The following is a 13,077-nucleotide window of genomic DNA, read 5'->3' on the forward strand; positions in this document are numbered from 1 at the left end:
CCGCATAATTTCTTCTTGGCTAGCAGAGTGCATCTCCTTCATTTTTGTCCAAGCTGGACTGACTAGAAGGCCATGTCACGGCTCACAAAATTAGAGCCATGGCTGAGTCGGTGGCTCATCTAAGATCAGTCACTATTGAAGAGATCTGCAAAGCTGCGGCGTGGTCATCAGTCCACACATTCACATCTTACTACTGCCTTCAGCAATAGCCGACTCGTCAGTTGGTTTGGGCAGTCGGGGCTGCAGAACTTCTTTGGGGTTTAGAATCCAACTCCAACCCTCCTAAGCCCATTTTTGTTCTGTTCCAGGCTACACTCATTTAGATGTTTCTTCTTTTCAGGTCAATTTTATTCTGGCCTCGCCGTTGCGAGACTCAATTGACCACTGTTTGTTGTGTTGTGTAAGCCTGGAAGCTAGGGATACCCCACTTGTGAGAATATCAGCCTGCTTGTCTTTGGAGAAAGAGTAGTTACTTACCTGTAACAGGTGTTCTCTGAAGACAGCAGGCTGCATATTCTCACAAACCCTCCCACCTTCCCCTTTTGGAGTTGTCTCCTCCATCTTTTGGATTTAACTGAGGGGCGTGTCCGCACGGCGAGCGGGAAGAGGTGTGCGCACATGCGCAGTGCGTTCGCTCGCGCGACGGAACGCCGTAGAAGAGATTTTTAGATTTTGCTTTAAAATCCTCCGGGGCCGACGTGGCGTCACCCACTTGTGAGAATATGCAGCCTGCTGTCTTCGGAGAACACCTGTTACAGGTAAGTAACTACTCTTTCTCCGAGCTCCATCTAAAATCTGCCTGGAGGTTGCTCCTGTGCTTTTGCCAGTTGTTAGCAGGGGTGTTGGAGGCTATAGCAGCTTCACTTTAAAGGCACATAGGTTCGCCCTTTCCCTGCCTTACCCACTCACCTGAGCCTCCGGAGTTCTATTTACCTCTGCTTTCCTCACAGCATTAAAAAAAAAAAGGAACAGAGGTTTTTTCTTGCCTTTTTCTGTGGGACTGGAGCTGTGATACTCGGTCCAGTGAGGTAAGAGTATTTTCTGACTCCTCCGGGGTGGGCCCGCGATCGGGGTGATTTTGGCGCAAACCGCCATTTTGAATTTTACCGCCGTTTTCTGCGATGGCTGCGGAGACAGTAAAGCGCTGTTCCAAGTGTGGCAAGCGCAGATCAGCAGCTGGGCTCTGTAAATCGTGCTGTACAGACGTTAGAGCTGGCCCGAGCATGGCGAGCGATGATTCTTCGCGCTCTGAGCTGGCAGCGGACGCCATTTTGAATTTACCACATGGCGCGACCTCCGCTGAGACGGAGAGTCCTGAGCCCGGGGGGAGGCCTCTGAGTGAGGCTGATATGAGAGCTACTAGCCCCGGCAGAGATCCGGGTGCCCAGGGCGAGTTTTTCTCCCCTGATTTTGTCTTATTAATGCATAAAGCATACATGCTTAAAAGAGCTCTCCCACAAAGCCCTGCAGGGGCCTCTTCTAATGCCCCCCCCCCCCCCCCCCGGTGGATTCTAGCCTGGGTATGCCCTCTGAGGCGTTATTCCCTGGTAATTGGCAGAATATGAAGCGCAGAAGGGCTCCATTTTTCCCCCCGTGGTCGGGCTGCGAGGATTCGGAGGACTCTGGCAGGCCTTCATGGTCTGAGGAGCCAGAGTCTGGTACAGAAGTGACTCAGGATCTGGACGATCCCTCCGCGGTGAGGATTTTCCACTGTGATGAGCTGCCAGCGCTTATGTCTGATGCCCTGCAGGCTTTCTCTATTGAGGACCCTGCCAGTGGCACAGCCTCCTCTGTGAATCCTAGGATGGCTAGTACCAAAAAGCCTGCTCAAGCCTTTCCTTTGCATGACTCCATCCAAGATCTGATTTCGGCTCAATGGGCTGACCCCGAGGGACCTTTGAAAGTTTCCAGGGCTATGGGGCAATTATACCCTCTGAGTGAGGAGCATATGGCTCGCTTTGCTATGCCTAAAGTGGATGCCCTAGTCACAGCTGTGACAAAGAGAACTACCCTCCCTGTTGAAGGAGGTGTTGCCCTGAAGGATATTCAAGACCGTAGACTGAAATCAGCACTTAAACGGTCATTTGAAATTGCAGGTCTCACTATTCGGGCGTCTGCATGCAGTTGTTATGCTGCTAGAGCCTGCCTGGCTTGGTTGCAACAGGCAGTGGAACAGCCCGGTCATGGAGCGGAGCCCTTTTCAGATGTGGCTCCGCGGATGGAGTCGGCCTTGTCCTTTCTTGCTGACGCCCTTTATGATATTGTCAGAGCTTCGGCTAAACACATGGCAGTAGCAGTGGCGGCTCGCCGTCTTCTTTGGCTACGGCATTGGGCGGCGGACATGGCCTCTAAGCAAAGGTTGGTGAAGTTGCCCTTTCAAGGCCTTCTCCTGTTTGGTGAGGAGTTGGAGAAAATTGTGAAGGGCCTGGGTGAGGCTAAACCCCAGCGCTTGCCCGAAGATAGGCCTCGGCCTTCCTCTAAGGGTGCGGCGGTCCACTCCTCTTACAGACCTCGCTTCCGTGAAGCTCGAAGGTACCGCCCGGGGCGTTCTGCTGGGTTCACTTCTCATGCCTGTTTTCAGCAGAGGAACTCCTTTCGCTCGGACAAACGTTCCACAGCCACTGGCTCAAGGCCTGGAGTTCAGGGGCGACCCTCTCAATGATGGTGCGCCGGCCCTCTCTTCGAGTCCTGTCATCGGAGGACGTCTTTCCCTTTTTGCCGAGGAGTGGGCCAACATTTCCTCAGATCAGTGGGTCTTGGACCTGATCAGAGACGGTTTCAGAATAGAATTTGACGCCCCTGTAAGAGACGTGTTTGTGGAGTCCTGATGCGGTTCTGCCGCCAAACGAGCGGCGGTAGAGGAGACTTTGCAAGGTCTGATTCAGATAGGGGTCGTGTCCCCGGTACCTCCCGCCGAACACGGCTGCGGCCGCTACTCCATCTACTTTGTGGTGCCGCGAAAAGGAGGGCCTTTTCGCCCTACTCTGGGCTTAAAAGAATTAAACAAGTCCCTGAGAGTGTGGCATTTTCACGTGGAAACCCTGCGCTCCGTCATTGCGGCGGTACAGCCAGGAGAGTTTCTCACGTCTCTGGATCTGAAAGAAGCTTACTTGCACATACCAATTTGGCCCCCGCACCAGAAGTTTCTGAGGTTTGCGGTGATGGGAAAGCATTTCCAGTTCCGGGCCTTGCCTTTTGGCCTCGCCACAGCTCCCCGCACCTTTTCGAAGGTTATGGTGGTAGTAGCTGCCTTTCTAAGGCGAGAGGGTATTCGGGTTCACCCGTACCTGGACGACTGGCTCATTCGAGCAAACTCTGCTGCAGAGAGTCAGCATGTAACAGCCAGAGTGGTCTCAGTACTTCAATCTCTGGGCTGGGTCGTCAAGTTGGCCAAACGTCACCTGACCCTCTCGCAGTCTCTAGAATATTTGGGGGCCAGGTTCGACACAGCCTCGGGGTATGTGTACCTACTCGAGCAAAGGCGGTGCAAGCTTCAGAATCAGGTCCGTCTGCTCCTGAGGATGCCCCGCCCTCGAGCTTGGGACATTGTCCAGCTGCTTGGATCAATGACGGCCACCATGGAACTGGTGCCCTGGGCGAGAGCGCACCTGAGACCTCTACAGTATGCTGTACTCCAAAGATGGTCTCCAGTATCTCAGGATTATCAATGCAGACTCTCTTGGCTCCCTGCGGCCCGACTCAGTATGGAGTGGTGGCTCTCAGACAGCATGCTGCGGCGAGGAATGCCGCTGGCGCTCCCCGATTGGTGCCTAGTGGTGACAGATGCCAGCCTGAAAGGCTGGGGCGCATATTGCAAGGGGAAGCATGCCCAGGGTCTATGGACACCCGAGGAGTTGGCGTGGTCCATCAAACGCCTAGAGTTGAAAGTGGTGTTTCAGGCGTTTCTGGCTTTTCAAGTGACCCTGGAAGGATTGGCTGTCAGAGTGATGTCGGACAACACAACAGCAGTGGCCTACATAAATCGACAAGGCGGCACTCAGTGCAGAGCTCTAGCCGCGCAGGCCGAACAAATTTGCCACTGGGCCGAGCTGCATCTACAGTTTCTGTCGGCAGCTCACATTGCAGGTCAGAGCAACGTGCAAGCCGATTATCTAAGCAGGCATCAGATCGATCCAGCGGAGTGGGAACTAGCAGACGAAGTATTCCTGCAGATATGTGCCAAGTGGAGCAAGCCCGTGATGGATCTAATGGCGACAAGCATCAATGCCAAAGTCCCGTGCTTTTTCAGCAGACGGAAAGATCCTCGCTTGGCGGGGTTGGATGCCTTGGCTCAACCCTGGCCTCTGGGGTGCTCCCTCAGTGGCCCTTGATAGGGCGAGTGCTCCTGCGGATTCGGCTGCATCCAGGAGAAGTGGTTCTCGTCGCCCCGGATTGGCCCAGGAGGCCTTGGTATGCGGACCTCCGACAGATGCTCGTAGAGGATCCCCTTTAGTTACCTCTGGTTCCCAACCTGTTGTCACAGGGTCCGGTGACCATGGAGGACGCCGGCCGATTTGGTCTTATGGCCTGGCGATTGAGAGGGCGCAATTGAGAGACAAAGGCTATTCCAATAAAGTAATTACCACTCTCCTGCAAGCCCGCAAGCGTTTCACTTCCGTGGCTTATGCCAGGATTTGGCGCCAGTTCGAAGTCTGGTGTGCTTCCAAAGAGATCACACCCCTGCGGGCTCCTGTCTCGCCGATTCTGGACTTTTTGCAGGATGGTGTACAAAAAGGCTTGGCCTATAATTCCCTGCGGGTGCAAATGGCAGTGTTGGCCTCCCTTCGTGGCAAGGTTGAAGGCGTGTCTTTAGCTGCTCATCCAGATGTGGCACGGTTTCTTAGAGGGGTGCTTCGGCTCCATCCTCCCGTGCGTGCACCTTGTCCAGCTTGGAACCTGAGGCTAGTGCTGAAAGCCCTTCAGGGTGCTCCCTTTGAACCGCTTCGGCATGCTTCAGAGACAGATTTGACACTGAAGGCCATCTTTTTAGTGGCCATTACTTCGGCGAGACGGGTGTCAAAGCTCCAGGCGCTGTCCTGTAGAGACCCTTTTTTGCAATTTTCAGAGTCTGGGGTCACGGTTCGGACCGTGCCTTCCTTTTTGCCTAAGGTGGTTTCAGCGTTTCACCTAAGCCAACCTATTTTCTTGCCCTCCTTTGTCAAGGAGGAGTTTCCAGAATCTTTTGGGCAATTGCACCTGTTGGACGTGCGCAGGACTCTGCTACAGTATCTGCGAGTTACTAACTCTTTCAGGATCTCTGATCATCTGTTTGTTTTGCTATCAGGTCCTCGTAGAGGGTCTCCAGCGTCTAAAGCCACTATTGCCCGCTGGCTCAAAGAATCTATCTTTTCAGCTTATTTGCTTGCCGGCCGGCCTCCACCTGATGCCTTTAAGGCGCATTCCACTAGAGGAATTTCCGTTTCTTGGGCTGAAAATGGAGCACTCTCTCTTCAAGAGATTTGTAGTGCAGCAACTTGGGCTTCTAAGCTCTTTTGCCCGACATTACAGGCTGGATGTGGCTGCCAGGAAGGACGCACATTTTGGAGCGCAAGTGCTGGCGCGTGGTGTGGCTTGTTCCCACCCTGTCTAGGGATTGCGTTGATACATCCTATCTGTAATGGCTGCATCTGCTTGATGACAAGGAAGGGAAAATTAGGTTCTTACCGTGATAATTTTCTTTCCTTTACTACTACTACTACTACTATTAGCAGATGCAGCCATGATCCCTCCCTGTCTGATTGCTATCTGCTGTAAATCTATTTCAGGTTCTGTTCATGTTTCCTGGAGATTCCGTCCTTGGGAGAAAGTTGGAAAACAGTCTTCAGGATTCTTGTTCAATTAAAGGAGGATGACTTAATTCCCTCCAGTTTCATGTTTTGGAGGATGAGTTTATTCCCTCAGGGAGGATGAGTTTATTCCCTCCAGTTATGTCTTAGTAGAGGATGAGTTTATTCCCTCCATTCTGAGTTAATGCCCTTTGTTGTAGGGCCATCGTTCGCTGTGAGGAAAGCTCATGTTATTCCCATTGCGGTTTGCCATACTGCTTTGGAAGCTTCAAATACTGAAGAGAGGCAGTGGAGCAAGCTGGTATGAGGCACTGAAAAAAGTGTGCTCTCTATCTCCCTCTGCTGGTTGATGGATACAACCCATCTGTAATGGCTGCATCTGCTATGACTAAAGGAAAGAAAATTATCACGGTAAGAACCTAATTTTCCCATGTTCAAGTTAAGGCTAGACAAGAATTATTACTATAACAAATCATAGTGGTCACAGGAGTAATACATAAGTTCAACTCTGAGAGAGGTTATTGTGTAGTTGATCTAGTAAAGGAGTCCATATTTTTTTGTACTTAACAAGTGAGTTATATTTTTCAGCCGCAGCATATTCAAATTTAGCTAGCTTTAAATTCATGTGAATGCTGTATAGTACATTATTATTTAAACATGTGTTGCAGAAAAAAAATCTTAAATTCTATAAAGTTTCCAAGTTAATTTCAATCTTGCTATCCCATAATTCAAAAAAGCGAAAACTCAGTTTCTCAGGGGTCCTGTATAATATAACTCATTAAATAAATGACACCTCAAATCTCCCAATAGAGGGCAATACCCAGTGGTGTGCTGGTAAATGTTTAACAACAAGCTCTGTCCCCGGTCCCCCTCTGTCCCCCCCCCCCCCCCCCAAATTGCAGAGCTGGCTATAGCCGGGGAGAGAGCCTGGAGGGGGGGTGGCAATGCATTCCTCCAGGAAAAAAAATTTAATGATCCCAGGTTCCAATCTAATTCATTTTTAATGTGCGATAAAATGCCATAAATAAGTAAATAAATATAAACTTTTAATGTTGAGTACCTGATTCTCAAAGTGAACATATTCCAAACACTATAATGAAAATAAAATGATTTTTTTCTACCTTTGTTGTCTGGTGACTGTTTTTCTAATCATGCCGGCCCAGTATCCGATTCTGCTGCTATCTGTCCTCTTAACTCCATTTCCAGGGCTTCCTTTCCATTTATTTCTTTCCTTTCCTCCTTTCTTCTTCATTTCTGGTCCTCAGCTTCTGCCTATTTTCTTCATCCATGTGCAGTTTTTCTCCTCTCTTCCTTTCCCCTCAACTCATCTCCTTCCTCACTCTTCCCTCCCTTCCATCCATGTCCAGCATTTCTTCTCTCTCCCCTCCTCTCCCCTGCCATCCATCCACCCATGTTCAGCGACCCTTCTCTCCCCCTGCCTTCCATCCACCCATGTCCAACAGTGACCCTCCTCTCCCCTGCCACCCCCTCCCGAGTTGTCAGTGAATTCTCCTCCCTCCCTCCCTCACTCCGGATCTGGTCCCTCACCAACTCCTTATCCTTCTAATTTTTTGGGACAGGCAGTCTTGCCTGCCCGCTGCCAGCGCTGACTCCCCCGCTGCTGATTTGCGTTTCAAAATGGCCGCCGAGACTTCAGCAGAAGTCTCGCGAGGCCGCCTATGGAAGTCTCGGTGGCCATTTTTAAAGCATGAATTGGCAGCGGGGGAGAGTCAGCTGGCAGCGGGCAGGCAAGAGTGCCTGCCCCGAAGAATTAGAAGAAAAAGGAGTCGGTGAGGGACTGGATCTGGAGGGAGGGAGGAGAGCCAGAGCTGGCTCCCGATATTTAACAACTGGCTCGCAAGTTGGTAGAAAGATTAACAACTGGCTCTTGCGAGCCGGCTCCAGCACACCACTGGCAATACCCCTATTAAGCAACCTCTGTCTAACAGGGAGTCCCATTATTATCATTGTTATCAGAGACTAAGAAGAAAAAAACAATGATTCAAAAAAAAAATCTTCCATCTCCATACAAAAACAAACAACTGTGGCTCAAAAATGAAGGGGTTCTGCAACCAACACACAACAGATCTCAGAACCACCATAACAGTTATCACTACATTACAAAAATTACAAAAAAGCAAGCTTGCCAGGAAAACAATTATTATGAGAAATGTCTTCCATCAATCCCATACAGATACTTCAGCTCTGCTGTCTCTAGCGCTGTAGAAACTCCATCATTAAGGAACTCCATGGTATCAACACAATCTCTCGTTACAATACCTGTTCACCGGCAATGCACTGTTGAATGTCCCAAATCCCCAACAAGGACACCTTGTTTCACAAATCTCTTGCTGCTTCAGGAGGAAAACATCCTGAACAACTTTTCACCTTTCATTGACTGAACCAAGATGGTCGCGGGTTAAAAAATGCTAGCATCGGTCCCCACCAATGAGCTGTAAAGTTTGTTTTAAAGGAACCGTGCATACACTTCCTAATAAAAATGCATTCCATTCAATGTTCTTGGTTAATCTCTTGGGTTCCACAGTATCCAACAAGAAAATCCAATGTTGTTCCTTCCTCCACAGTAATTATTTTAAAATCCCCTCCCCCCTGACCCACTGATCAGTAACCATACATCTCATCTGTTAAGCACTGTTTCACCATCGGCGCTTCCAATTTGCTGCTGTTAATACAGTGTTGATGTTTTTTAATCCACGTTTTGAACTTGCGAATAGTGTTGCTTATATCAGTTCTTTTCTCCAATGGAGGCTTTTTTTTATTTTGTTACATTGATTTTTTTTTTGCTTCTTATTGACACCAGCGATAATAATGGGTCTCCTTGTTAGATAGAGGTTGTTTAATAGGGGTTCTATTGACCTCTGTTGGGAGCTTTGAGGTGTCATTCCCTGAGGGGATTAAGTTTTGGCAATTTTCTACAAACCTTATTTTTTGAATTATTGTGTTTTGGTTTGTTTCCCCCAAAGTTTTGGATGGTTGATACAATCTTGTTATCTCACAAATCAAAATATATATTTTTATGGCTTACAATTCTAAAAATACAAAAAAGAGGAAAAGGTCACTTAAATCTTCATGCCAAAGTTAGTCTTTACACGACCGTGTGTTTGTTTGCATCATTGGGAGACTAAACCTGAAATACAAAAATCTACCTTACAATAGACTAACAAAAATTAGATAAATTGGAATAATTCTCTTAAAACCACTATTGTTCACTCACCACATTTTGAATAACTCCTACTTGGACATTCCCAAGTTGGAAACACAACCAATGGGACCACCGCCAACCACTGGAAATTAGGTGTCGCCGAAGCTTATGCTTTAAATACAGAGCAACCAGTGAATTAAATTAACACTGATGCCCAATCAACTTCTTTGTTTAACCAAACAGTTCAACTGTTTTCCATTGATATGTCATGCACTGTTCTTTCCTAATTATAATAGGTGTAATATCGCTTCTCCTCAGCAAAATAGCATGTTGAAGGACTACAAACCATAGATATTCCGCAACATGTCCCACTGTTTATTCTCCAAGGTAGATTTTTGTATTTCAGGTTTAGTCTCCTGAAAACACAAATAAACCTGCAGTTGTGTAGAGACTAAATTAAGACCATTTGCAGGACTGAAGCACTGTTCACTACTCTGGTTTGGGAACATTCTGCCAAAACAAGCACAGATTGAAGTATTGTTTGCTACCCCATTTAGGGAATATATCATCATTACAAGCCACAACGAGTTAAGTTAAATGCTACATCAGTATGGACATTTGCCTAGGAGTCAGCCAATGAAGGAAAGAGGCTGTTTATTCACAGCATGCATGTTTAAGAATTGATTATTCTATCGAAGGACGCTAGAGTGACATTAAAGGCATAATTTTATGCATTATTAATACTTCATTGTGTTTGAGGATTTATGTCTAGAATTTGACATGAAGATTTATAACTGGGGATGGGATCAGGTGACAATTGGATTTTAAATGTGTGTAATGTTTTGTGAATTAAAATTTGGGTTTTGATATGGATTATATGCTTGTCAATGGTTAATGAGTTAGGTTTGCAATTGGTAATTATTGTAATATGTTAGTAACCCTGTGTTTGTAGTAAGTTGCATATTTGTTATGGATATCCTGAAAACCCAACTGGCTCTTGGGGGTCATAGATGTAGTTGCCTGCTTACTTTGAAGGAAGTAAGAGAGGAGTGGAGGAGTAGCTTAGTGGTTAGTTCAGTGGACTTTGATCCTGGGTAATTGGGTTTGATTCTCAATTCAGCTGCTTGTGACTCTGGGCAAGTCACTTACTACTACTACTACTTATCATTTCAGTTACAAATAAGTACCTGTATATACTATGAGAACCACTTTGAATGTAGTTGCAAAAACCATAGGCAATATATCAAGTCCCCTTTCCCTAAAGAAATCATATTGACAATGAGGGAAGAGAGACCAATTCAACATTATCATCTGCAACATTTTGGAGGGATGCTGTCCCCCCATGCCCACCCCAAACTTCTATGATGGGGGCACCAGGATAGGCTTGGGAATTAGAGCTCTATTTACTTAAGCCTGGCTTTTCATATCCCTCCCCTTTTCTTTCTACCTTGTACACAGGGAGAAAGGCAGAAATAAAGTGCTCCATGGTATTGCAGTAGGTAGATAATGTGGAGAATAGATGGTGTTTGTTGCTTTACAGTCTTTATATATTATCATATTCTAGGTTTAAAATTGGTGGAGGCAGAATTTAGGTTAACTGGTATCAATTCTTTGTCTGTGTGAAGGATGGAAGAGATGAAACACTAAATTGTTTTGGATAAGTTACTTTAAGATGTGGCCTTGTTGAGTGGAGAGTTGGATTTACGACTTGCCTATCTCTTCTCATTCTGTAGGTGTTGTGGAGGCTGTCCAGAAGACAATGGATGGTATGAGACACTTTGTGAAACTCATGGAAAAGCATTCTGAGTTCTTTGAGAAGTGCATTGCTGAGTTGCGCCAAATTGCCGAAAACATAGATGAATTCCACTATGGTGCAACTGTCGCCAGCGTTACTGGAAGTGCTGTGAGTGCAGCTGGAGGTATAACAACGATCATTGGGCTTGTGTTGACGCCTTTTACCTTTGGAGCATCCCTGATCGTAACAGGAGTGGGACTTGGTGTTGCAGCCCTTGGGGGAGTAACCAGTGCAACAGCCACCATCTCCGACACAGTGAAAGATAAAGTGGAACGGAAAAAGGTGGACGAACTGATGCAGCAGTATGAGAAGGATATGAAGAATATAAATAAGTGCTTGAAAAGCATTCACCACTTGGTGGAGAGGATAAGAAATGATGAGAATTTCTCTAAATTCACAATGGAAGATCTTAAACCATTCATGACCATGGCTGTGCCCAGGGCGGGCAGAGGAGTCGTAAGTGTTGTAGAGATTGTGCGGTTGGCACAGCTCTCAAAAGTAGCTGGAAGTGCAGCCAGAGGCATCCAGGTTGCAGCTGCAGCTACAGGTGTGCTGGCAGGGATCTTCCTGATCATGGATGCCATCTACATTACCAAGGATGCCATGGACCTGCAGAAGGGGGCAAAAACAGAATCTGCAGCCAAGATCCGGCAGGCGGCTGATGAGCTGGAGAAGGGCTATAAAGAACTCTGTGACGTCAGTGAGATGTTTGAGGAGACGCTAAGCCAGCCTTGAAATCACCAAACAAGAAAGGCCATGTTATGTATCAAGGCCATCATAATCCAAAAAATGAGGACAACTGTATTCCCAGTCCAGATTAAAGTAAAATGAAAGTCTATTTCTAGCTTTTTACTACAATTATCTAATATCAAATTATTGTAAGAGTAGCAGAGTTGTGCTTCCTGATGATTCAGAGTACAATAATAGGACTTCATGTGTCCCAGTTTCAGGAGTAATAATGCCAAAATATTGTGCCACTTGAAGTCTTCTCCCCCAGGAATATCCAAAGTCCAGGTCCAAAACCCCTATGTGAAGTAAGGCTGGCAGTTAAAATAGGCAGCCTTGAAGGGACAGCGATACACTGTCTAGTCCAAAATGACCACTCCGTGGTTAGCAGCTTAAACTCAGTTTATTCTTCAACCTGAAACCAGAGGAAAATTTGAACTGCATAAACTCTTCACTTGGTGCAGTCTTTAAATAAAGGTATTCTATAGTCTATAATCATGTGAACTAAATTTCATTCTTGAAAATGAGAAAGCCGCTTTCCAACTATAATCCAAGATTTTTAGTTAGTTCTTCAATAAGAAGCAGTCAATCCACCATATTCAGAAAAGAATTTGTGGTTGCCCAACATGCATTTCAACTCTACATAGAGCTTTTGTTTCAGGATCAGAGTTCATTTTTCAAATTATTAATCAGACCCACAAGTTTTGTCAGGGCAACAGCAGAATCAAAAAGGAGTTAAAACTCACATTTTGATAGATGACACGTACGTATATTTATTTTCACTGGAGGTGATATTAGACAATTCACCCAACCAAAATAGATTCTTGTTATGGTGTTATTTCATATGAATATTGCATTGCTAGCATCAAGGGGCTTATTCTAAAGTATCTCAATAAATTCCGTATTGTTTATGAACATTAACCATTCTAGATCCTCTTTGGATGAAGTTTTATGCTTCAAACAAAATTGCTTTTGGAACCAATTGAAGATTTTATTTCAGTTTACTTGTAGCCCATCAAAAATATTTGCTCTCTGTTCCACAGAATTTCAAAGTCTGTGGCGTTTTTTCGTAGACTGCAAGAAAGATATTTGGACTGGCTGAATGAATGTTTGCTTTTGTCCCATGGAAATTTAATACTGTGAACTTTTAAGTTTTGAATTTTAAATAACAAATCAAAGGAAACAAAACATCATCACTGTAAGCTAATAAACCAACTGAATAAATCAAAATCTGTCTTATAATAAGCTTGCAAAAACATAATAAAGAAGAAAAAGGATGGAGGTACTCCTAAGAGGTTAATATAAAAAGGAAAAAACCTCCGCAATTACAGAAAAGCACAAAGGACTCAATTCTGTAAATGGCACCCAAATTTGGGCATAAAAATGTGTGCTATTCTATAAACGGCACTTGAAAATGATAAAGGGGATGGGACAACTTCCCTATGAGGAAAGGCTAAAGCGGCTAGGGCTCTTCAGCTTGGAGAAGAGACGGCTGAGGGGAGATATGATAGAGGTATATAAAATACCGAGTGGAGCAGAACAGGTAGACTTGAATCGCTTGTTTACTCTTTCCAAAAATACTAGGACTAGGGGGCACACAAATGTAA

General features: G+C 46.0%; 1 protein-coding gene across 2 annotated transcripts in view; it reads left to right on the top strand.

The window, feature by feature from the left end:
• The window catches only part of LOC115456639 (apolipoprotein L4-like), a 92,204-nt gene extending 80,036 nt beyond the window's left edge, over positions 1–12,168 (top strand). For both annotated transcript variants that reach the window (XM_030185859.1, XM_030185868.1), the window contains one exon: positions 10,683–12,168. In XM_030185859.1, the coding sequence (XP_030041719.1) occupies positions 10,683–11,479 (797 nt within the window). In that variant the 3' untranslated portion in view covers positions 11,480–12,168. The remainder of the gene's footprint in view (positions 1–10,682) is intronic.
• The last annotated feature ends 909 nt before the right edge of the window (positions 12,169–13,077 follow it).

The sequence above is a fragment of the Microcaecilia unicolor genome, chromosome 1, assembly GCF_901765095.1.
Source record: "Microcaecilia unicolor chromosome 1, aMicUni1.1, whole genome shotgun sequence".
In the NCBI taxonomy this organism is placed as follows: Eukaryota; Metazoa; Chordata; class Amphibia; order Gymnophiona; family Siphonopidae; genus Microcaecilia; species Microcaecilia unicolor.